The 24842-nt window shown below is 36.4% G+C and overlaps 1 protein-coding gene across 5 annotated transcripts in view; it reads left to right on the plus strand.

The window, feature by feature from the left end:
• Positions 1 to 24613, plus strand: part of LOC122016222 (probable LRR receptor-like serine/threonine-protein kinase At1g06840) — a 41020-nt gene extending 16407 nt beyond the window's left edge. For all 5 annotated transcript variants that reach the window (XM_042573478.1, XM_042573472.1, XM_042573458.1 and 2 more), the window contains exons 16-21: positions 12827 to 12982; positions 14888 to 15171; positions 16009 to 16060; positions 21993 to 22243; positions 23054 to 23188; positions 24073 to 24613. In XM_042573478.1, the coding sequence (XP_042429412.1) occupies positions 12827 to 12982; positions 14888 to 15171; positions 16009 to 16060; positions 21993 to 22243; positions 23054 to 23188; positions 24073 to 24417 (1223 nt within the window). In that variant the 3' untranslated portion in view covers positions 24418 to 24613. The remainder of the gene's footprint in view (positions 1 to 12826; positions 12983 to 14887; positions 15172 to 16008; positions 16061 to 21992; positions 22244 to 23053; positions 23189 to 24072) is intronic.
• The last annotated feature ends 229 nt before the right edge of the window (positions 24614 to 24842 follow it).

Raw genomic sequence — 24842 nt, forward strand, 5'->3', positions numbered from 1 at the left:
TTGGTTTTCACTTGCATCATGATGCCATTCTTAATCCAAAAGTTGTTTAGTGTACCAGATTTTTCTTTAGGAGGGAAGTTGTGGAGTGGGCAATTGACCATTCTCAAACATCTTAGTTAGCTATATCATATACCTAATTCAAAAAGCATGTAGTAGAGAGATGGAATTTTAAGATATGTTGATTCACTATAATGCAAAGGCTAAAATAAAAATATTGATATTGGAGAGCAACTAGGTGTTACTCTAATATATGATAAAATGAGATAAAATAAGTTGAGATGGAGCGGACATATTCAAAAGGGTATAAGAGGTGGTAGAGGGAGACTCTAGAAAATTTTAGTCAGTGTATTGAAAAATGGTTTAATTAATTTCAATTTTACTCTTATAGCCTTGAATAAAGTTCAATGGGGATAAGATTCATGTAACCAACTCTAATATTTGAGACAAACATGGCTTGATGATTGATGGTGAAAATATACCTTACGTGGAAGGGTCATACAAAAAGTTAACAAGATCAGATGGCTTCCCAGAGGACAGATGTGGATGTCTAAAAAAAAGAACAAAATAAGCAAATCCTACTAGATATCTCCTGGTAAATTGGAACTGAAATCAGTTTACCATTGGGGAGTGATGTGGGTTAGCAAGTTTCAGAATTTGCAGATTCAGTGTAGACCTAGTCTTAGAATATTTTAGCTATAGAAGTTTTAGATTGATGTCTGATATACTTCTCTCTTTTCATACTCTGAAAGTTATTGCATTGGAAATGTGACAATTCACAACATTTAAAATCACCTAGCACGAAATATAGTTTGTCCTGGATCCCTGCACACACTGGAGAGCTAATAGCCTAAACTTTTGGTCCAAGTGATCATCAAAACAAATTTAACAAATAAAATACAACAAAGTTTTCTGCCTCGTGTATGACAATTCTTAGGAAACTAAGTACAGGACATACAATATGAAGTCATCTGTTTCTTATTCTTTATTTTTGGAAAAGGTGAAAAACGAGAATACAGACATTCACCCAATAATACTTGGACGTAGGAAGTTGCCAGTTCTTTATAGGTAACTGTCTTTAGTAACAACCCATTTTATCTCCCCATGTAATTTTTGTTGTTGAAAAGGAGTTGACGATCACATCATAGACATTCTTGTTTATCACAAACAACAGTTGTTCCAATCTCCTATCAGGCATTATGTTGGTACTTTTAGATGATTTAGTACATATTGAAACTTAATGTTTGTGCCTAATAACCGGTAAGAGTGATGAAATAAAAAAATCTTTTTTCCTTGTACCTGTAAATTCACATAATATTTAGATGAAAGATGCACCAAATAGTTTGATAGTTGTTATTTTAGATAAAATGAATTGATAATTTTTATTGAAGAGGGAGACATTTATATGCAAACTAGGAATCTATCTTAGGAAATTATAATTAGACTAACTGACAGATATATTAATTAATATATGCAGATAATATGGTAACTAATATATGCAGATATTATGGTAACTAATATATACAAGTAATACTTCCCTTAAGTTGGAACATAGATATTAATCATACCTGACTTGTTACAAAGATAATCAACCCAAACCCCATTTAAAGCTTTCGTGAAGATGTCCCCTAATTATTCCACAGACTTCATATATCATGTAGAAATCAAGTTTTGTTGAATTTTCTCACAAACAAAATGACAATCAATTTCAGTGTGCTTAGTTCGCTTATGAAACACAGGATTTAATGCAATATGAAGACCAGCTTGGTTATCACACCCTGTGTTGTGAAAGGCATGCCTGAGGCGCGAGGCGATTCCAAAAACGCCTTTTCCGCCAAGAGGCGGGCGCTGTTCTTTAAGCGCGCACCTGGGAGCGCTTAGGCACGCCTTTGGAGCCCGAGTGTTTTTTAAAACGCGTTATTAACCTTTTGCCAAAAAATCTTTAGCCCGGGTTGGAATTAGGGCACGAAGTAAAGGAAGAAGAAAAGAATGCAAGAAGAAGTCGCGGCCACCTAAACCCTAGCCTACCCGGAGCATTTCCATCCACCGCCATCGTTGCCTGAGTCACACCCGTACCCAGGTATGTGTTTCTTCCTCTTTTTTTTTGTTTTTATGTTCTTCTTCTCTTCTTTATCTTCTCTTTTGTTCTTCTTCTTCTCTTCTTCTTTTCTTCTTCTTCTTTTTCTTCTTACGTGCTCTTGCTGCTGTCAGCGAATGCTGGAAAGCGTTCGTTGATTAGCGCTTGTCCTGGATCGATCCAGGTCCTGCCTGGATCGAATTGGATCGATCCAAGTTTCTTGCCTGTCTAGATCATTTGGATCGATCCAGGCAGGATCGAGACTTGGATCGATCTAAGTTTCCTGCCTATTTCTACCTGGATCGATCCAGGCAGGACCCAGATCGATCCAGGTTTCTACTTGGATCGCTGCGGGATCGAATATATATATTTTTTTCATGTTTTTCCATTTTCCCTTTGTTTTTCTATTTTTTTGTCTTGTACAGTGTTGATTTTGTCATATTTTTTATTTTCAGGCTATTTTCTTGTTCAATTATCATGGAAGGTAGTAGTGATGCTCCAACATATGCATCAAAAGATCCGATATGTAATTATTTTTAAAGAGTTAATCTGGATAACAAAAATGATTTGATTTGTAATTTTTGTCAAGAAAGTTACAAAATGGGGTATCTATCTTGCAAAACATTTTGTTTGGGGGTTTCGAAATACTACGACTTGCAAAAGTGTCCGCCTCATGTATGTGGAGAAATTAAAAATTTTATGAAGAAAAAGATGGAGAAAATTAATCTTTCTAAACTTGTGACATTGGACTTTGAGGATGTAGACCCTCTTGGTGATGATATTGATATGGATGATATTGGAGCTAAAGCTATACCACCTACAATTTCTAGATCAGTGAATATGTGAAAAGGCCAGACAAATAGGTCCAATGGATACGTATTTTGCTCCTAATGTGCAAAAAAATGTTGAAAGTAGAAAGGGTAAAGAGAGGCAAACTACGACAAATGAGGTATACAAGAAAGAATTGAGGGAAAAAACTTGTATGACCATAATTGAGTGGATGCATGATGCAGCAATTCCTTTTAATGCCGTTAACTATTCAAGCTTCAAAAGGATGTTGAATTTGGTTGACCAATATGGTGTAGGTTTAAAAGGACCTAGTTATCATGAGGTGTGAGTTCCTTTTCTAAAAAAGACTGTTAGTGTGACAAATGATTACATTAAGTCGTGTGAAAGAATGGGTTAAATATGGTTGTAGTTTGATGGCAGATGGGTGGACGGACAAAAGGCAGAGGACATTGATTAATTTTTAGTGAATTCTCCTAAAGGTTCAGTTTTCATCGAATCAGTTGATGCTTCTAATTATGCAAAGACTGGAGTATCTCAGTTGCTTGATCGATTTGTGGAGCGTGTAGGAGAAGCAAATGTTGTTTAAGTTGTTACATATAGTGCAAGTAACAATGTGCTTGCCGGTAAGAATCTATTTAATTCTTTCTTATGATTTTTCTTATATATGTTAAACTTATCTAGTTTTCTAACTTCTTTTGTAGGAAAATTATTAGAAGCAAAAAGGCCACACTTATATTGGACTCTTTGTGCTGCAACCTGTGTCGATTTGATCTTAGAAGATATTGGGAAATTGCCTAATTTTAAAACAACATTGAAGAGACAATGAGTGTGAATGCCTACATTTATGTTTGCCTAGGCATGATAAATATGTCGAGGCGATTTGCAAGACAAAAAGAGCTTTGTCAGGCGGGTGTCACAAGATGTGCTACTGCTTTTCTCACTCTTGAAAGGATGCACTTACATAAGCAAAATTTAAGAAGAATGTTCATTTCAAAGGATTAGACAGAGAGTAAGGTGGCGTTTGGTTGGTGGGTTTGGAAATGAGAGAATGGAATGATAGTAAAAGATAGTGTTTGGATTGTGGGTTTGGGAATGACAATTTGGGAATGATTTCCAGAATCAGTTAAGCCCATATAACTAGGTGGATTTCATTTCTATTCTCATTCTCATTGCACCTTACTATCAAACTCATACCCATAGTCATTCTAGTCATTTAGCTAAACGCCACCTAAATGGGCAAAAGAAGCTGTGGGGAAGAAGGTAGCTAAAATCATCATGACACCTAGATTTTAGAGTAGTGTTGTGCATATTTTAATGATATATGACCCTTTAGTCCGTGTTTTGAGATTGGTTGATGGCGAAAGAAAACCTGCAATGAGTTATATTTATGAGGCTATGGATAGGGTAAAAAAATAATTATAAAGGCCTTTGAGGAGAAAGAAGAGAAATACAAAGAAGTGTTTGAGATCATTGATAAGAGATACGAATGCCAACTTCATCGGTCTTTGTATGCTGCAGGACATTATTTGAATCTAAAATACTTTTATTCATATACGGATTCAAATATATATGGAGAAGTGGTGAATGATTTGTTTGGAACTATGGAGAGATTGGTTTCAAGCATTACCGAGCAAGATAAAATCACTACCCGGTTCTCTATATATTGAAAGATATTGAAAGACAGAAGGGCTATTTGGGAGGGATGTGACAATTAGACATAGAAGAACATTATCTCCCATAGAATGATGGGAATACTACAAAGCAAATACACCAGAATTGCAAAAGTTTGCTATTAAAGTGCTTAGCCTTATTTGTAGTGCTTCCGGTTGTCAGTGCAATTGGAGTGTATTTGAGCAGGTATGTAATAAATATAAATGTATAATACTATTAGCATGTTACTTTTATAAATAGAAAATATTATTTGCTATTTTATTATACTTTTTGTGATTTTTGACATTTTGCAGATTCACAATAAAAAAAAAAGGAATAGTCTAGCTCAGCAGCGCTTAAATGATTTGGTATTTGTGAAATACAATCGTGCCTTAAAACTTCAGTATGATGTACGTGATCAGATTGATCCCATCTCTTTGACAAATATTGATGATAGTAAGGAATGGTTGATTGGTAGAATGGATGGAGCAAGTGATAATGAAGATGAGTTGATTTTTGAAGGTGATGACTTGACATGGGATGTCGTTGCTAGGAGTAGTGGAGCTGAAGAGCCTAAATAAAAACATTGTATCCATAGCCTCTAGTTCAAGTGTTAGGCCAAAACAAGTCGAGAAGGGAAATACATCTTCTTCCATGAGACACTGATCTTTAAGATTTATAGATGAAGAAGAAGAAGAAGAAGAATTTGAAGAAGATGAAGATGAAAATAAAGAAGAAGAAGAATACAACGAGGATGATCTTGAGTTTGATGATTAATTTGACTTATTACGCTTGTTTTGATCAACTTTGTTAGTTTAGATTAGAAAGTTGAAACTTGAAAGTTTGAAACTTTTATTAATTTTATCGTGGTGTTGTTTTGCTTGTCATATTATGAGTCTTATGGTTAGTGATTTGATATTTTTATGTATGGAAATATTAATAGTTATTTGACATATTATATGAGTGACTTAGTAGTTTAGTAATCAACCTCATGTTCAAGAGGCGCGCGCCTAGGGCTCTAGGAGCCCTTTGCGCCTCGGTGCGCTTCACGCCTCTAACAACACTGATCACACCACAGTTTTGTGGGTACTGAAATTTTAAGTCCTACTTCAGTCAAGAGTTGATATATCCATATTATCTCATACACAGATTATGCCATAGCCCTATATTCTGACTACACTCGATCGTGACACAAGACTTTGCTTCTTACTTTTTCATGAGATTAACTTTCCTCCAAGAAAGAAGCAATAATTTGAAGTAGATCTTCTATCTATTTTGGAACTTGCCTAATCTGCAATTGAAAAACATTCAATATGAGTGTGTCCATGATTTGCATATACTATACCTTGTCCGAGTGCTTCCTTCAAGTAATACAAAATTTGTTCTAACGCTACCTAATGATGAATGGTTGGAGATGTCATAAATTGATTGACAACACTAACCGAATATGCAATATTTAGATGAGTCACAGTAAAGTAATTCAACTTTCCAATCAATCTTCAATATCTCTTAGGATGTTCAAATAGTTCCCCATCTCTTGTGAGGTACATGGTTTGAGTCATTCGAGCACACTACAAGACTTTGTCCCCAATTTTCCTGTCTTGGTTAATAGGTCGATGACATATTTTCTCTGAGATAGAAATATACCTTTTTTACTCGTAATTTCAAAAGAAATACTATAGCACCCCAAGTCTTTCGTATGAAACTGAGTATGAATAAAAGATTTAAGAGAAGAGATTCCCGTAGTATCACTTCCACTGATAACAATATCATTCACATACACAACTAACAGAATGATACCATCTTCTGTCTGATAGACTTGCTTTTCATCATATCAAAATTTTCAATAACCTGATTAAATTTTCCAAACCAAGCATGAGGACTCTGTTTCAAACCATACAAAGATTTTCGAAGATAACAAACTCACCCTGACTCCCCCAAGCAACAAAACTAGTAGGTTACTCCATATACACCTCCTCTTGAAGATCACCATAAAGAAAAACATTTTTAATATCAAGTTGATGTAAAGATCAATGATGAGTAATGATCATTGAAATAAACAATTGAATATATATCAACTTTGCAATAGCACCATAGGTCTGAGCATAGCCTTTAGCGACAACTTTTAATTTGGCGATAGGTCATTGACTTTAACTGTGAATATCCATTTACATCCAATAGCTCATTTTCCTGAAGGTAGATTGACCAAGTCCCAAGTGCCATTGTCATCTAAAGTATTCATCTCCTCTATTATTTAAAAAATATGGTCTAACAGACAGTTTTAGGAATGACGATAGAGTCAAGTGTAGCAATAAAAGAATAAGAGGAATACGACAAGCCGTTATAAGAAACAAAAGAAGAAGTAGGATAAGTACACTGACATTTACTTTGCGTAACACAATAAAGTCATTGTTAAGTGTGGGATCTAATGACGAAGTAGTAGGTGCAGAACATGAATTAAGAGGTTGACACCTGGAGTAGACTTCGAATAATAAGAGGGTTCACATGAGTCGGTTTCGGGATGGGTGCAAAGGATGTGATAGAATACACCAATAAATCATCATCCTCCCTTTGATGAGTCAGAATAGGTGATGATGGAAAATAAGGTGTCTTCCATGAAGATAACATCAATTGAGATAAGATATTTGCTAATACTGGGACAATAACACCTATAACCTTTGAAGACAAGAATAACCAAGGAAAATACACTTTAAAGATTTGAAATTAATTTATGTTGGGATTCTTGTGCAAATTTATGCATGTGCAAAACATGTTTTCAAAAAACATACAGCGGAAGCGAAACAAATTTCTAAATTATTACAACACACATCACACATTCATAAGAGCACATGTGCAAGACATGACCGTAGATACAAACTTCATTTAGGAATTATACCCTTCGGATGATGTTTAACAAAAATGACACAAACTAGCAAGCATCATAATACTTGTCTTTATTCATATCCATGTCGAGATACCTTCGAGACGACTTTGTAAGCCACAAGTCGTGTCTCCACTTTGGTACTAGCCAAAGGAAGGAGACAACACTATCTGAGAGAAAAACCCATGGGTCGATTTGGTGCCCGACAACAATTGCAACCTGGCGGCACCAAAAAGAAGATGCAATAGTCCCTAGGCTACGGTTTGGTGATTGAGAAGGTATTGCCGGCAGTTATGGCGGCAGATGGCTGGAAGGGGTTGGAGGAGGCAGCGGTGGTGACACAAATAGGGGGCGGCGACACCCTTTTGGTCGGCAATAACAATAAGAGAGGGAGAGGAAAAATAAAAACCTAAAAACAACTCTTATTATTTTTTTCCTATGGATGAGTTTTTATACACCTCCATAAGGGTTTGATAAGCAAGATCAAACTCGTACCTTATAAGCCAACCCGATATATTAGCAATAAGCTTGGTTCAAAACCAAACCAATTTTGGTTCATAACTAACCATAATGGATTCAACTTGCCCACAAGAGGCGTGGCCCACTCATGCTTCCTGCCCGACAAATAGTTTTCATATTTGCCCTTCGTATGGTCTTACTAGACTTAATCTCTCTCAATCTGAGAATCCTATTCTCAAACTTGTTTTACGTCTTTCGGATGTACTCGTAGTGCGTGTGATCCAATAGGTTCATGGTTATGTTGGTCATTCATAATTAACTATTAATTACGAATAGATCATGAATGACACCTAGTAGTATATCATGACTCCCAATTGACCGAAAAATCATAGTTGATCCCAGAACAAATTTTGAACCCTTCAACAACTATAATTATCAGTGCGTCTGTTCCTTTCACGCATCTTATACCCACTTGGTTCGGGACATGGTCTATGTGTCATTCTCTACTATGTTGACTACGCCATATCTAGCTCAAGTAGTATTTCCTTGTCCTATGGATTCTAGTTACTTAAAAACATATGTCCAAGAAGACCATCTTCTTGACGTGTTTGTTTTGGCCAAATACTTATGAGTAACAATCTTGACAAAAGGCTATACGGTATACGTCTCCTTATAAGAGTGGTGATCCTTTATAGGCTATTCAAACATCTTCAAGCATATTAACTTATACCCATTCATCCCAGACCTAAGCCTCCTAGGAGATGTTTTGCTAAGATGTCAAAGTATAAGCCTTCATACTAAGATGACTTGAATACCTCAAGCTGTAATGAGATCTTCATTAGCATATAAAGAACCATATGAAATCTCATAGTAGGTCATATCCAATGAACTAGTTATCATAATTAACATCCACATATTAACTCTCAACGTCCCATTGTTTTCGGCTAGTGAGTGATCAACGGCTTGATTATATCAAGGAGTATAACATATGCTAGTCTCACAAAATTGACGATGTCCAGTTTATCAATTCATCGAATAGGGAAGATTTCAATATGTACATAATTACACATGATGAGATACCTCCTAATTGTGATCCAATCACAAATTCTCTCATGCTATGCATTATATAGTGGACTTCATTAATTAAGTTTAAGATCGAATCATATACATATAGAATGCACACTTAAATAGTGAATTTTATTTATAAAATAAATAATACAACGTCTAAGGTGATTGCCTTTGGGACACTAAAAAAACAAGGGCAGCTTGGTGCACGAAGCTTTCGCCATCCGGGGTCTCAGGGAAGGATCCATTTTACGCAGTCTTACCCTACTTTTTGCAAGAGGCTGCTTCCAGGATTCGAACCCATGATCTTTTTGGTCACATGACAACAACTTTGGGACACCTATCAAATATAATAATTTAGTAACATCCAGACGAACATCCTGAACAAAATAAATGCTACTAAATATCCTAGGGTTAACAGGAAATGACTTATTGAGAAAAAAAGATTTTATAAGGATATCACCATAAAGACCAGAGGATGACATGCGGTTAATGAGAAAACATGCTCATTACATCAGCACATAAAGGTTTGGGAACATTCATTTGAAATAAAAGTGCCCCTGCAGTTTCAAGAAGATGTATGTTTTTAGGTTTAGCCACACCATTTTGGGGTGGATTATCAATACAAGAGGTTTCATGAAGCAGACCATTTTGATTTATAAAAGATTGGAATAAACTGTACGTATATTTCTTGGCATTATCACTTTTCAAAGTACGGATGGACGCATTGAACTGAGTTTTAATCTCATCACAAAAAGCATAAAACAGAGAAAATAACTCAGAACAATTTTTCATAAAATATAACCAAGTTACACAAGAATAATCATTCACAAAAGTAACAAAATGCTTAAAACCAAGTTTAGACAAAATAGAACAAGGACCCCAAATATCATAATGAACTAATTCAAAAGGAATAGTGACACATTTATTTACTGTAAGACTCTAATTAAGATGGTGTAATTTTGCAAACTGACACGACTTACAATCTAATGAAGACACCTTACTATATTGTGGACAAAGCTTTTTGAGCAAAGGGAGAGATGGATGTCTTAACCTACAATGAGCCTCGAAAGGAGAAGTGACTCGAGTAAGCAAAACAATCTAGGAGCGGTATGTTAAGAATATAGAGGCCTCTAGACTCTTTACTAATATTCTTTTTCGTTAAAAGATCCTGAAATAAGCAATGATCAGTTAAAAATGAGATGCAATAGTTAAGATTATAAGTTAATTGACTGAGAGAGAGCAAATTAAAGGATAAATTTGGTAACTATAAGACAAAGGACAAAGGAAGCAAAGGGGTAGGATTGATAGTGCCAGACCCACGAACACAAAATGGAGATCCATCAGCTAAAGTAACAATAGGAGTGTTAGCTTTGGATTGAAAAAGTAGAAAAGAGTATAGAATTAATTACCTATCATATGATCTATCACACCAGAATCAATGACCCATTTGGAGGATGAGGAACAAAAGACATGTGTTTTGAGAACATGAGTGATTCCTGATATTTTGAGAACTTGGCAAATTCGTTTGCAGAGATAAGAATCGATTTATCAGAGGCATCATTAGTGGATGCAATATGGGCTAAGTCTTTTTGCTGATTTTTATATTGAAACTTTCTACACTCAAACTTCGTATGACTAGCTTATGACAGTAATTGCACATAATATCACCCGAATTCGGTGTTCGAGTTTTAAAGTCTTGTGAGCTAACTCCTTTGTTTCCACTGTGACTAGTTGATCTTCCAGGCACATAATTAGTATTGCGGCTCTCCAAAATACCACTAAGCGGAACTGGTGCAGCATTTTCTGTACGAAGAACATGACTAAATACATCTTATAAAGAGGAGACCTTAGAACCAGAGAGAACTCCTGACTTAGTAGACTTAGTTAGGAGATAGGCCAACGAGGAAGCTCATGATAGCCATTTACTCTCGTTGGCGTTGTTGAACCTTCACATCAGGGCTAAAAGGCAATAACATATTAAGCTCCTCATATGTCTTCTTTAATGTCATAAAATAATTGATCAGAGACTTATCTTTTTTTCCACACAGTAAAGGGCTTTGCAAACCTCATACATGCGGGAGAGATTTTTTTTCCATAGTACAAAAATTCCAAGTAATCCATTAGTTCTGTAACAAATTCATAGTGATTAATTAAACCAATTACCTCACTATAAATACAATTTAGAATCTGAAGGAACAAGTGAGCATCCTCTCTAAGCCATGTTTGCTTCGAATCATCCTAAGGAGGATTATCAGTCGAATAACCATCTTTGTCAATACTTCATAGATAACGATGAACAATCTTATTCCAATCCAAATAATTCTAACCATTTAGCTTATAGTCCTTGATTTTAGACATCATAGGCACCACATCCGCCATAATAGAAGACTTATTTTCAACCATAAGACTTAATCCCAAAGGAAGTCAAATAAGAGAAGAATCCAAACCAACAAGTCTAGACAAACCCACATGCACTTAGGTGTTACTCGCATTGAGGATCACTAGTGGCAAGGATTGTTGGTGGTCGAGATTGGGCGATGCCGGTGATGCTTTTGATGATGCGTATCGGGAGAGTGGTGGCGGTTGTCTGGGATAGGGCTGATGCGGTGGTTGCTCGATGGCCAGAATTTGAATCAATGATATCGTGGAAGGAGAGCCGGTGTAGGGTGCGGCGGTGAGTCGGAGCAGCCCCGTGCGTTGTGCCTCGGGGAAGGGGAGGCGTAGCAGCTATTGGTGTGGTGACGAGCAACAGTTGACTTCGTGTGTGGGCAGAGGAGAGAAGGAAAGAGTGCCAGTGAGGTCGTGGCTAGTCGATGGAGGCGCGTGCGCATGGGCGACGGTGAGGCAATGATGCAACGCGGAGATGAAAGTATGTGAGAGGTAGAAGAGGCGGAGATGGAACCCCAATTTCGAATCCCTAATTTCAAAGTTGCTTTGATACTATGTTATTTGAGATAAAAAGAATTGATAATCTTTATTGAAGAGTTAGACATATTTATATACAAATTAAGAATTTATCTTAGGAAACTATAATTACAGATAATAATAGTGAATAAATTCACACTTATGATTCCTTGAAGCCTATCATTAGGCTAAATTTTGTTTCTCATCACTAACTTCTCAACACTTTAATTTTGTGCTTTTAAAAGTAGAAATCAGAGGGGTCAATTCCATTAGCAATATATAAATATGTAGAAACTGAAAAAAATTGTAGAGGAGAGGCAGAGAAGTGATTTCATTTGTGTACTCACTTTTTTACATTACTCATGCAACAGTTCTCATCATTACTGAAAACCACTCTTGATGGTTAATCCACAAGTTAATTGAAGGACAAATTGCCTTCTAGTTTAACATTGTTTGTGCATTCTTGTTTTGTAAAAGTTGGGGGAAATTTTTTCTAGTGAATGAAATCCTTCTGCAATTATCTAGTTGATTGCCGATCATTTAGTCACCATGTAGAAGTTTGAAGTATAAACGTTGCTTGCTTATTGTGTTAAATAGAAGGGTAAATCACAATATTGCCATGTAACCCCAATATATCCACTTTAGTCCTAATAATCCCAGGTGATGATGTTATATCAGTGAAACAAAATTAAATGAAAAAAAATTCTTTGTTTTGATAAAGGAAAAAATTTAACACAATGGACTTAATTGCCATGTATTTTGAATTAGGAACTACAGTGGAGATTTGGAGTTGAAAGGGGTATATCAAGTACCCCCACACTCACAAGGGTTGCATGCTTATATATCTTAGCTTAAATAGACAGTTCATGCACTGTAGATAGTTTTCCATTTGTAATCAAAGCCAATAATTTTGTTTTTTCTTTCATTATTGTTCTAATATTGTATCAATCATTTGTGTTTGAATAGAAGCTAAAGATTGTTACTTGTCTCATCTGCTGTAGCTATACCAACGCCTTCAGCATCTAGTTTAAGCACAGGTGCAGTGGTTGGCATTGTATTAGGGGCAGTTGCTGGTGCATCTATTCTCTCTGCCATTATTACAATTCTCATAATGAGAAGGCACTCAAAATATCAGAGAACTGCCAAGAAACGGTCTTGTAAGTTCTTAAACACATTTGGAAGTGTATTACGGTTGCCTTCCCATTCACTATTGAATTTAGTGATCAGATGAATTTTGGTGGATAAGTATGCTTCATGAACAGTTCTTAAATTAGAAAGATATATAAAAAGAACCAAATTATTTTCCTACAAAATCAGTTGATTGAATTTATTGAAATATCTTTATGAAGCATATGTGATATTTATCTACTGCTTATGTTTGTTTGAGCTCTTGAATTTAAAGAACTCCTATGGAGATGACACTTACCATCTGATTAACTTTTCCTTGCTGCTCTAAATGTAATAGTAGTTGCTTAATAATCTTTGCCTACAATGAATTTATATTTTCATAACAAAATTGCAAAATTTAATATTGTTGCAATGTTTCACTAGTATGATTTTTTCATTCTTTTTTATAAATGAAGATATTATTTCGTTTGAAGCCTCATGATATGGCAATTCCAATATTAGTTTTAGATATATGTCAAGAACAATGATTACAACTGAAAGTGTTGGTAATTTTCTTTTTAATAATTTTCTTTTTAAAGCAATACATTAATCATATCAGATCCAGTATTATTGACAAATTGGTCAATCAATGCTGAATTGAGCTAGGCTACAAATGAGTATAGAACTAAGAAGCCATGCAAAAGACTGATCAAAACTTTTTCACTTTCCTTATGTTTTTGGATAATCACCCTTGAAATGTGAAATTATATATCTCCCTCCTAGAGTGTCAAACAATCTGACGCTCTTCAAAACACACTTGCACTAAAGTCAACTTATTTGGAGCGCAAAGTTAACTTCAGTTTCCTTGTTGGTTGTAATAGATTCAATTTATTAGTGTTTGATAATATCTTAGGCATTCAACTTATTCATCATACTCAGTCCCTGATTGCTAGGCTATGGTATATCATCGGTACTGTCTAGTCATGACAAGTTAATTTGGAAAATAATTTAGGTTTTATAGAGTGGACTGTGATTTTAGCAAAGCAGGATACTTTAGAGGGGAAATCAAATAATTTTATTATTTTGGGAAAATATGTATTTTGCTACAGATGTATCAGCCACATAAGTAGAATTATGGATTTCTTTGGAAGTTACCATTTGGGAAATTGATACGTGATTTCTTTTCCTTTAAGAGGCTATAATTATGGAAGAAGCCAAGTTTTATTCTCCTTTGACGGGTTACTAGTTTGCACATTTGTGCGAATACATTATGCATGCGCATAAAATTCAAGACAAGAACAAACTTGAACTTGGTTTGTTGCAAATGGATACAACAACCAACAAAACCAAGCCTTATCTCACTAGGTGAAGTCGGGTTTGTTGCAAATGGATATTTATACATATTGTTTCAAATTCCAATTATTACTTCATGTCCAAAGTACAAAAGTCTAGAGTGGTCACTTGCCAACTTTGACATGATATTAGAGCATGACTTGTCTACAAATCACATCTATGTTTGCATTAAAAAATAAACATATCTGTGAGTTGAATTAATCCATATATTGGATTTGGTCCAGTTCAGTCTGCTTTCTTACACTGTTACACATCAGGGAGAGTATTATATAAGTTAGTATTAGTATCTGTCCTAATAGCTCAACATTGGTTAGACACTCAACTTTAACACTTCATAGAAGCGCCATGAATTTGAATATATATGCCTAGCATGTTTCATGACGTTTGATTTATGATTTGTGTTGAGAAAGAGATTTTATAGTTTCTGCAAGTTTCTATGCCTTTTGTTTGGTTTTTGTACTTAAGGTGATATATCCCCAATTGCGTCTTGTACAATTCCTCATCAAATCATTTTTACTTATGTCATGTGTATTAGGATAGGACCAATACCGACTTGCAGCAATGTTTATTATGTTGATGTCCTAACTTCATTGTTTCAACAGTGTCAAGGCTTCCAATAAAGGTAACCGGAGTAAAAGGTTTTAGCTTTGAGGAAATGGAACTAGCTACAAACAAATTTGATATTTCAACTCAAGTTGGACAAGGTGGATATGGAAAAGTCTACAAAGGCATTTTAGTTGATGGAACTGTTGTAGCCATAAAACGCGCACAACAAGATTCTCTACAGGGTTCAAAAGAATTCTTCACAGAGATAGAGTTACTCTCAAGATTGCATCACAGAAACTTGGTATCTTTGATTGGTTATTGTGACGAAGAAGATGAACAGGTTTGATTTTGTAGATAAAGTACTTTAATTTGTTTGTTCCTAAAAGGCATTACATCATGAACTTGTTGATATTGTTAATATTTCAGTTAATGAACCCTATGGTTATATTACATACATTTGATGCACTTCCTGTACAAATCTTTCGTTTCTGATTGCCATTAATCAGAAGCTAGCTACCTAGAACTTAATAATAAATCTCATAAACGGGGAAGATAGTCATACACTTCTTAAGTAGGATAGTAGCTTTGGCATTTAGGTTAAGTGGACAAGTATGGTTTGTTTCATCTTCATTAATTATTTTAAAATATCAATGGCATTAAAGAAGAATCATGCACACAGTTCTTATTATCATGGTTTAAATTCCATTCATTCTTCTTCTTCTTGAACTTTGTAAAATATGATTAGAAGTAATCATGATGGAATTCTCCTTCACTGCTATTCAAAATCTTTGCAAAATTTAACATCGATTTTGTGTATATCAATAAGATTCGGTGGGTTCTTTGCCCTTCGCTGCTTTCATAAATGAAACTGCTTTCATGGTCAGCCAAATGCAAGACGTTTGAACTTTAAAATCTTGAATTTCACCATCCCTTTTACTAGTACGAATTATTTGACAATGGTCCATGTCTGGGACCATACTTTGAAATTCTAGTGTACTTGGGATGGTTTTAGATGAACCAGTAATCAATGACAGGGTTCATCTTGTAGAGCAATATTAATATTTGCAAAGTTATGTGATTCTCATATGAATTCCAAGTACACAGGTCTTGTTGAGTATTTGCATGTTGTGTTAATAATTTGTTGAAAACATTAATTTAGTATGTCTTTGTCATGCAGATGCTAGTGTATGAGTTCATGCCCAATGGTACTCTACGCGATCACCTCTCTGGTAAGTAAATATCTGTCTGGAATGGTGCTACTCAGCTTTTGCAGTAATTTCGATTCAAACATGTTTATTCTTTACCATTTAAGAAACTAGTCCAGACCATCTTGTAGGTCACAAATATGTGTACCTCATTCAACCTATTTGTGTACCTCATTCAACCTTACTATACTGATGGACGAGATTTCACAGAATTCTGTGCTCCACTTTTTCTTTGTAAAAAAATGGACTGTAGCTAGCCTTTTTGAACAAAGTTATTAGGGCTCAAAAGTGAATCCTTCTTATAGAGTAGTACTCAATATTTAGTCTCCTTCTGCTCTAAGCAGTACCTCAGGTGTTAAGTCACTAGCCCGTGGACAAAAGTTCCCCACTTGTTCTTATGGTTTCTTTTTAAGCAGCTTGCCTGTCAGAATGCTTTAAACAAATTTTCTATTAGAAATTTGATAATATTGGGCCTAGTTGCTCTTTTAGCATATTTAATTCACTAACCTTTTTTGTTCCCCTATATTTAGTGTTCATCCGTGATTCTATACCAGCCTCCAAAAATGGATAGGCAATGAATGACATGTGCATCTTTATTGTGAATTTGGCAATTTGTCCTCACACACGATAAGACAGATCTTTCCTAGGTCCAGATTATGATTGTAGATTTCCCTAGTAAACCTCTTGTCATTTTGTTCACTTGGCAGTTGGCACACCAAATCATGTGAAAAGTTCTTATATAAGATAGCATTCATCAGCAGCACGGAAGGTTCCACATACCACTTTATCATAAAGTGTTTTGCTAGAATAGGAGTTGTATTTGATCGGTGGCCGGCTAGAGGGGGGGGGGGGGGGGGGGTGGATAGCTAGGTCACCCCCCATTCACTTTCTTCTCTACACGGTTAGTTTGCGCAAGACGAAATGAAACTAAAACAATGAAAGTAATAAGTAAGAACACAAACACTAACACGATTCCTTTACGTGGTTCGGAAATTGCTTGCTCCTACTCCATGGCGTGTCCTTGAGATGGGTGAACCCTTGATCCTTCGGTGGATCAGTCCCCGGCAATCTCCGGCTAGAGCTTTCTCCTTCTCGATGGAGCAAACCTCTCCCAAAAGATCTCTTCCTTTTTACAAGATGAAGTTTAAGTTTGGGAGGAAGAGAATAGGCTTTGGAATTTTTGAGCAATGACTAAGGAGTTGTTCAACAAGTATCAGTTACCTCCTTCATGCCCTAAAGCTACCTATAAATAAGAGGAGAGAGTTGATCATTATATCAACTCCATCTCGGCAGCAATCGATTGGCACTTTCATCAGTCGACTGATGCAACACACACCCAACGGCTACTTGGCAGAATCATGGTTTCTGCCAACGGTCGCCAACGGTCGCCAACGGTTACTTACCAGTCGATTGGTAAAAATATCAGTCGACTGGTTGCTGCTGGCTGAGCGAACAAAATGCTTCTGTTTTCTTCCAGTCGATTGTATAGTCGACTGGACCAGTTGACTGCAACTTTCATCAGTCGACTGGTCCCGTTACACACTCACACTCATCCTCTTCGGAGTCACCCTTGAAGCCCTCTTCCTTGGCCTTCGTCCCTCAGATACACTCGAGCCCACGGCTCCTCTCCGTGTCATCCTTCACATTGCCTTGAAGTCCACTTCTTTCGGTTCACTCCGTTGCTCCTCGTCTGGCGATCTCTCGGATGTCTTCCACACCATCATTCACCGACTCAAGGATTCGAGCCCTTGGATGAGCTTCCCAAACTTGGCCGCTCTAAGTTCCTTATGTGTTTCACTAAGTCCTACATGACTCAAACACACATTAAATACATATGAAAGCCTAACTTAAACTCTTTGACATAAACATCAAAACCATGATCGTACCGATCAAACCTAGGTCGATTGCACCAACAATCTCCTCCTTTTTTATGTGTGACAATATGTTTAAGTTAGACACAAATAACAACTTGAAAATTACAAGCATAGTATAAACATGAAGCATAAAACCAAGCTCTCCCTTAACATATGCTTTATCACCCAATTTTCAAGTTTAGAGAAATAAAGGTTTCTAACTTAAACCTTCCCATTTCTCCCCCTTTGACACCATCAAAAAGATTGCACCTAACTTCCAAGTACACTATGGTATCAATGTTAACTTTAAAATATCCAAAATCGACTTCTGAAAGTGTTGGAAAACAGCTACTAGTCGACTGATAACTGTTGCAGTCGACTGGCATGAAGCTAATATGAATTTTAGCCTTCTGAAGCCAACTTTAGAAATGTATAAAAAATTCTAGAAAATTCAAAAAATCATGAAATTTTGAAAACATATTTCTTTTAATGTCCTTTAACTAGGAAAAATATGCTTTCATGAAAAGTCAAAGTGTTTTTGAAATTTTGACCAAATCTCAAAAATCTCGAAAACATGCAAGTTTGTATCAAATTAAACCCTAGTTTTGAATTCATATGTTTTAAAATAACTATTTACTGTAAATAAAACATAGAATTATTTTCAAAATATTTGAAATGTCCAACTATGATCTATGGGTAAAATGTCCATTAATTAAACATTTGCTTTCCCCATAGTTGATCTATGATTATTAAAAATTTGATACATTTCATAACTCATCAAATGCCAGAAGCATAAGTGAATTATGAGTATCATTCTATCATCTCACATTTATGTTTAGAAAATAATGCAAGTCATTGTGAGACGAAATAAAGGTAACCTCTACTTAGCCCTCTTTATCATGAATTTCTATCAAGGCTAAGTGCTCCCCCTTAAGGTTTCAAGTCAACCATAAGACATTTGGAACTATGACTTCCATGGTTAACTTGACCTAAAATCCTCTAACCCTTGAGAATTGATTTTGGTATCCAATAAAGGTTCTTCTTAATTGGGTTGACCAAATACTCCTTGGGGATCCATTTCCTATCTATGGTCTTTGTTTTGGATTGTCCCCTAGCAAGTAAACAATGGTAGGATTTTTCATTGTTAGATTCCTTATAGCTTAAACCCTTTTTGTTGAAACTTGCCCTTTGGCTCCGAATAATCATGTTTAGGGTATTTGAGTCAATTTCAAATTTTCTAAGGGCTTTGGTGAGGTGTTTTACCTTTTCCCTTAAGACCTTATTTTCTTCTTCTAAACATGAATCATTTGAATTTGTAGAAGAAACATGCATATCATTATCCTTAATAGACATGGATTCTAATTTTTCCTTAAGCATGCAAATATCATTTTTCAAAGATTTATTCTTTCTTTTTGTCTTAAACAAATCATCATTAGTGCTTGAAATAATTTTAATTAAAACATGGGGAGGAAGATTATGTACCTCACTTACCGAGAAGTCCGAATCCGAAGTTTGACCTCCCTCTTCACTTGAGCTCCCTTCTTCATCTTCACTTGAGCTCTTTCCTTCTTCATTTTCGGATGAGGTGGAGGCTACATCATCAATTCCCATTAGAGCAAAATTGGACACATGGTGTTCTTCTTCCTCCGATGAAGATGGGTCATCTCATGTTGCTTTTAGGTTTTTGACCTTCTTCCCTTTTTCTTTTGACTTCTTCTCTTCCTTCTTCTTTTCTTCTTTCTTCTTTAAGAGGGGGCATTCATCTCTCATGTGTCCTCCTTAGCAATTGTAGCAAATGACCTTCCTAGTTCTACTCTTGCTTCTTGAATTTTCCTAGCATGGGACTTGTTAGTAGAAAAAGTTTTAAAAGCTTTTCTCATCTTCCTTACCATATATGCCTTGATCGCTATCCATCGAGGCGCTTGATTCTTCGGAGTCGGATGATGGTGGAGATGGAGATTTCTTCTTCTTCCCCTTTCCCTTGTTTGCCACAAGGCTACTCCTTTTGATCTATTGGCTTCTCCATCTAATCCTTCAATCCGAGTTTCATAGAGCTCCATTGTTGAGAAGAATTCATCTAGAGAAGATTTCTCTAGATCCTTTGAAATGTAGAACGAGTCTACAATTGAGCTCCATGTCGAGGTTCTTGGGAAAGCATTGATAGCTTTCATCATAATGTCCCGGTTGGAGAGTTTCTCACATACACTTGTTAGTCCGCTTAATTTTTTTTTAATTTTAGCATGAAGTGAAGATACCTTTTCTCCTTTTTCAAGTTTGATGTTGTTGAGTTGAGTTCGGAGAAGGTCTCTTCTTGCTAACTTTGCCTCCGATGTGCCTTCATGAAGCTCTATGAGCTTTTCCCACAAATCCTTGGCACTTGTGTAGTTCCCAATCCAAGTTACTTCTTGTTGAGGAAGAACATTTAAGAGATGGTGCATTGCTCTTGAGTTTGCTACGTGCTCTTCCCTTTGCTTCTTGCTCCATCTTACTTTCTCGATTGACTCATTATTTTGATCCCTAGGCATCTCAAAACCATTTTCTATGATTAGCATAATATTATAATCGGTTTCGAAGAATACCTCCATTCTCTTCTTCCACCAAGAGAAGTCTCCTTCGAATTTGGGTAGATGGATTCTTAAACTGGCCATTTTGATAAAGTTCTCTTCTCAGCGATTAGTCCGTTGAAGGCGTCCTCGCTCTAATACCACTTGTAGGGGATCAGTGGCCGGCTAGAAGGGGGGGGGGGGTTGAATAGCTAGGTCACCCCCAATTCACTTTCTTCTCTACACGGTTAGTTTGCGCAAGACGAAATGAAACTAAAACAATGAAAGCAATACGTAAGAACACAAACGCTAACACGATTCCTTTACGTAGTTCGGAGATTGCTTGCTCCATCTCCACGGCGTGTCCTTGAGGTGGACAAACCCTTGATCCTTCGGTGGATCAGTCCCCGGCAATCTCCGACTAGAGCTTTCTCCTTCTCAGTGGAGCAAACCTCTCACAAAAGATCTCTTCCTCTTTACAAGATGAAGTTTAGGTTTGGGAGGAAGAGAATAGGCTTTGGAAGCTTTGAGCAATGACTAAGGAGTTGTTCAACAAGCATCAGTCACCTCCTTCATGCCCCAAAGCTACCTATAAATAAGAGGAGAGAGTTGATCATCATATCAACTCATCTCGGCATTAGTCGACTGGTGCAACCATTGGACACACACGAGGGCTACTTGACAGAATCAGGGTTTCTGCCAAACGGTCACTTATCAGTCGACTGGTAAAAGTACCAGTCGATTGGTCAATGCTGGCTGAGCGCGCTCCAGTCGACTACATAGTCGACTGCAAATTCCATCAACTTCCATCAGTCGATTGGTCCCCGCTACACACTCATACTCATCCTCTCCAGAGTCGCCCTTGAAGCCCTCTTCCTCGGTCTTCGTCCCTCAGATGCACCCAAGCCCACGACTCCTCTCCGTGTCATCCTTTACGTTGTCTTGAAGTCCGTTTCCTTCGGCTTCACTCCGCTCCTCGTCCGATGGTCTCTCGGATGTCTTCCACACCCTCCTTCACCGACTCAAGATCCGAGCCCTTGGATGAGCTTCCCAAATTTGGCCGCACCAAGTTCCTCATGTGTTTTACCAAGTCTTGCATGACTCAAATACACATCAAATACATATGAAAGTCTAACTTAAACTCTTTGACACACACATCAAAACCATGATCGTACCAATCAAACCTAGGTCGATTGCACCAACAGTATTTACCATGTATTTGTGGATTTTTTGGTGTTATAATGAAGCACAATGTGAACTAATGTCACATCGTGGTAGTTCTAAATAATGTTATGTTAAATTTAGGAATTCCTTCACTATTTGTGTTTGTTTATTGTGTTATTTGTCAATACCTATAGATTTACTGAACCTTGTGGCATCATTCTTGAAAGTTCTAGCAGATAACTTTCACTTTGCAATTTTGCATACTAAGGGAGAATCTATATTCTAACTTATAATGTGTACTACACAATGCAAGTTTCCTTTTATTTAGTAATTTAACATAGTTCTATGTCAACAGGATTTTCTAAAACGTAATTGTTTACTGGTATTATGTAACAGCTAAATCTAAAGAGCCTTTAAGCTTTCTTATGAGGTTACGCATTGCATTGGGTGCCGCAAGGGGCATACTGTATCTGCATACTGAAGCTGATCCTCCTATCTTTCATCGAGATATAAAAGCCAGCAACATCCTGTTGGACTCCAGGTTTACTGCAAAAGTTGCTGATTTTGGATTATCACGGCTTGCACCAATCCCAGAGACTGAAGGTACTGCACCTGGTCACGTGTCCACTGTGGTGAAGGGCACACCGGTGAGTATAGTGTAATTTTTTCAACTTCTTTTCGTTTTTTGTATATATTTTCTTGGAACATTGATATTACTTTCTATCCCTGTAGGAAAGTTGTCGAATACACTTCAAATCCAGAAGTATATGATGATTTTTATGAATCAATTTAGCAAATCAGCACATTTTTAGATAAAATTCATAGAAGTCACGGCTAAATTATAACCATTTTTTAAGGTTGTTCTGCTTAGGTACATGTAAAAGATGCATATAACACATTGCAAAAGATAGATTAATCTTTTTGAGGATCCAATTCTGAGATTGTGAGCATTATTTGTCAGATAAAAACATTTTTTTTGGTGTTTTATTACTGGCATAGATTTTGATATATTCATGTTTACATAATTGTCTACCTAGTTGATGCAATATGTTTTGTTGATATCAGAAGGGACCTTAGTATTATAAACCCGTGCTAACAGAAAAAAGAACTATCATGATCTTCCTTTCTTACTACAGTTAGGAGCTGATATTAGTAACTGAAGCAAAAAATTGTAGTATTAAAGTTTAAATTTGAAAATTACTTTCGGCAGATCCTCAAATAAGGTTTTTCAACTCAAGGTCAGGAAAAAGAGTGACAGTGCATCAAGCTATAGTGCTGCTAGAAGTGCCTCTATGTAAAGCAAAAACTATTTGATTTAATTTGGAATAAATGCATAATGCAGTAATTGTTTTTCACCTTGGATATTGTGTACGTTGACGTTGTTAGCTGCGTGGTAACTGATATTACATCATATGTTTTTCTTGTAGAAATTTTCTTGACCCAAAATCTCCTTGTAGGGTTATCTTGACCCAGAATATTTTCTGACCCATAAGTTGACCGATAAAAGCGATGTATACAGTCTTGGAGTAGTGTTCTTAGAGATATTGACAGGGTTGCAACCAATTTCTCATGGCAAAAACATAGTCCGAGAGGTAATAGCTTACTATCTCGCATGATTTTTTTTTTTTTTCTCTCAAATGTCTTTGTTTGTTTCTTATCATTATTCATGATGGTATGCTAAATTTACTGATTACATCCGGAGAAAGCATCATGTTAGAATTTTATGTTAAACCCGCCCCAGTCTTGAATCCAAAGCTATTCTCACCTATTACCTTTTTGGTCTATCATCATGGGCCTTTTTAAGCAATGGCCTTGTGTCTTCGGCTTTAACTTACTGTTTTGTTGGATTGAAGCTTTGAATAACTTACCATGAGGATTGAGGAGACTGTTAAAGCATAAATCTATAGTTTAAAACCTTCTCAAAATACTAAATTTGTTAGAATAAATTGTCACACTATTAAATCATCAAATGATACAAAAACACTGGGAATCATTTTGACAATGACATCATCAAATGATACAAAAACATTAGGAATCATTTAGACAATGACACTGTTGAAGCAAAAGGAGTTCTGTCCCATAATATGTAGCCACTTTGGAGGATATTAGTTAAATCTAAACACATTATGGACCACCTCACTTAACATGAAATTATGATACCTTGCTTCAACACCCTCAACACGTTCTCTCACACCAGCATGACTTAAATTTATGAACGTAACTTTAGTGTCATGCTGGATTTGAGTAAAATTGAATTAGGGTATTATGTTTAAATTCCCTCCTAATTACACCCTTAATTTATTTTTCTATCAAATTATATGTATAAGTATGTGAAAAATGTCAATCCTCGTTTATTCACTTTTATTTCAAATACTTGTTAATTTCTATTTGGAAAACCAACGTTCCATTTTCTTTGTTGCAATGTTAAACCAGCTTTTTTTCTTCTTACAGTGTTTTCTCTGTGTTCCTTAACCAGGTGACAGTGGCACATCAATCTGGCATGATTTTTAAAATGGTCGACCCTCGAATGGGTTCGTGCCCATCTGATTGCATTGAAAAGTTTGCATCATTGGCACTCAGATGCGTCCTAGATGAGACAGATGCAAGGCCTTCCATGGCTGAGGTGATGATGGAGCTCGAGGCAATATGGCGACTGACACCTGAAGCTGATACGACAATGCCAGAATCAATTGCTACAGAGTCCATCGGGCAGTCGGTACCACCATCATCGTCCTTGGATACTAGGAATTCTTATCTGTCATCTGATGTCTCAGGAAGCAACCTTATCAGTGGTGCCATCCCCACCATTGCTCCTCGCTGATATGTATCATTGTGTTGTCTATGTTCTATGCCCTATTTTGTGTAGATTGTCATTGTGCCTTTGGTCTGCAAGAGTGTTTGTTCGTAAAGAAACCACAGTTTCTTCTTCAAACTAAATTCTCTGTATATTTTTGTGACTTGTGCTAGCTTGAATTACCTGTAGATTTCATCTGTATATTTTTGTGGCTTGTGACTTGTGCTTGCTTGACTATAGGAGTTTGACTGTCGCAAATGTAAAATGTAACTCATGATAATGTCCTCATATAATTGCATAAACAATCAAACTGTGGTCCCTTCGGATGGATCTAGTGGCTAGCGCATGAGGTGTTGTCACCATGAGATCCGGGGTTCGATTCTCAGCAAAGTCGAGGTAAATATTTCTCTTATGTATTGGTCACTATTCCAAAGACTAGTAGCCGCATGTGA

The sequence above is a fragment of the Zingiber officinale genome, chromosome 1A (assembly GCF_018446385.1).
Source record: "Zingiber officinale cultivar Zhangliang chromosome 1A, Zo_v1.1, whole genome shotgun sequence".
NCBI lineage: Eukaryota > Viridiplantae > Streptophyta > Magnoliopsida > Zingiberales > Zingiberaceae > Zingiber > Zingiber officinale.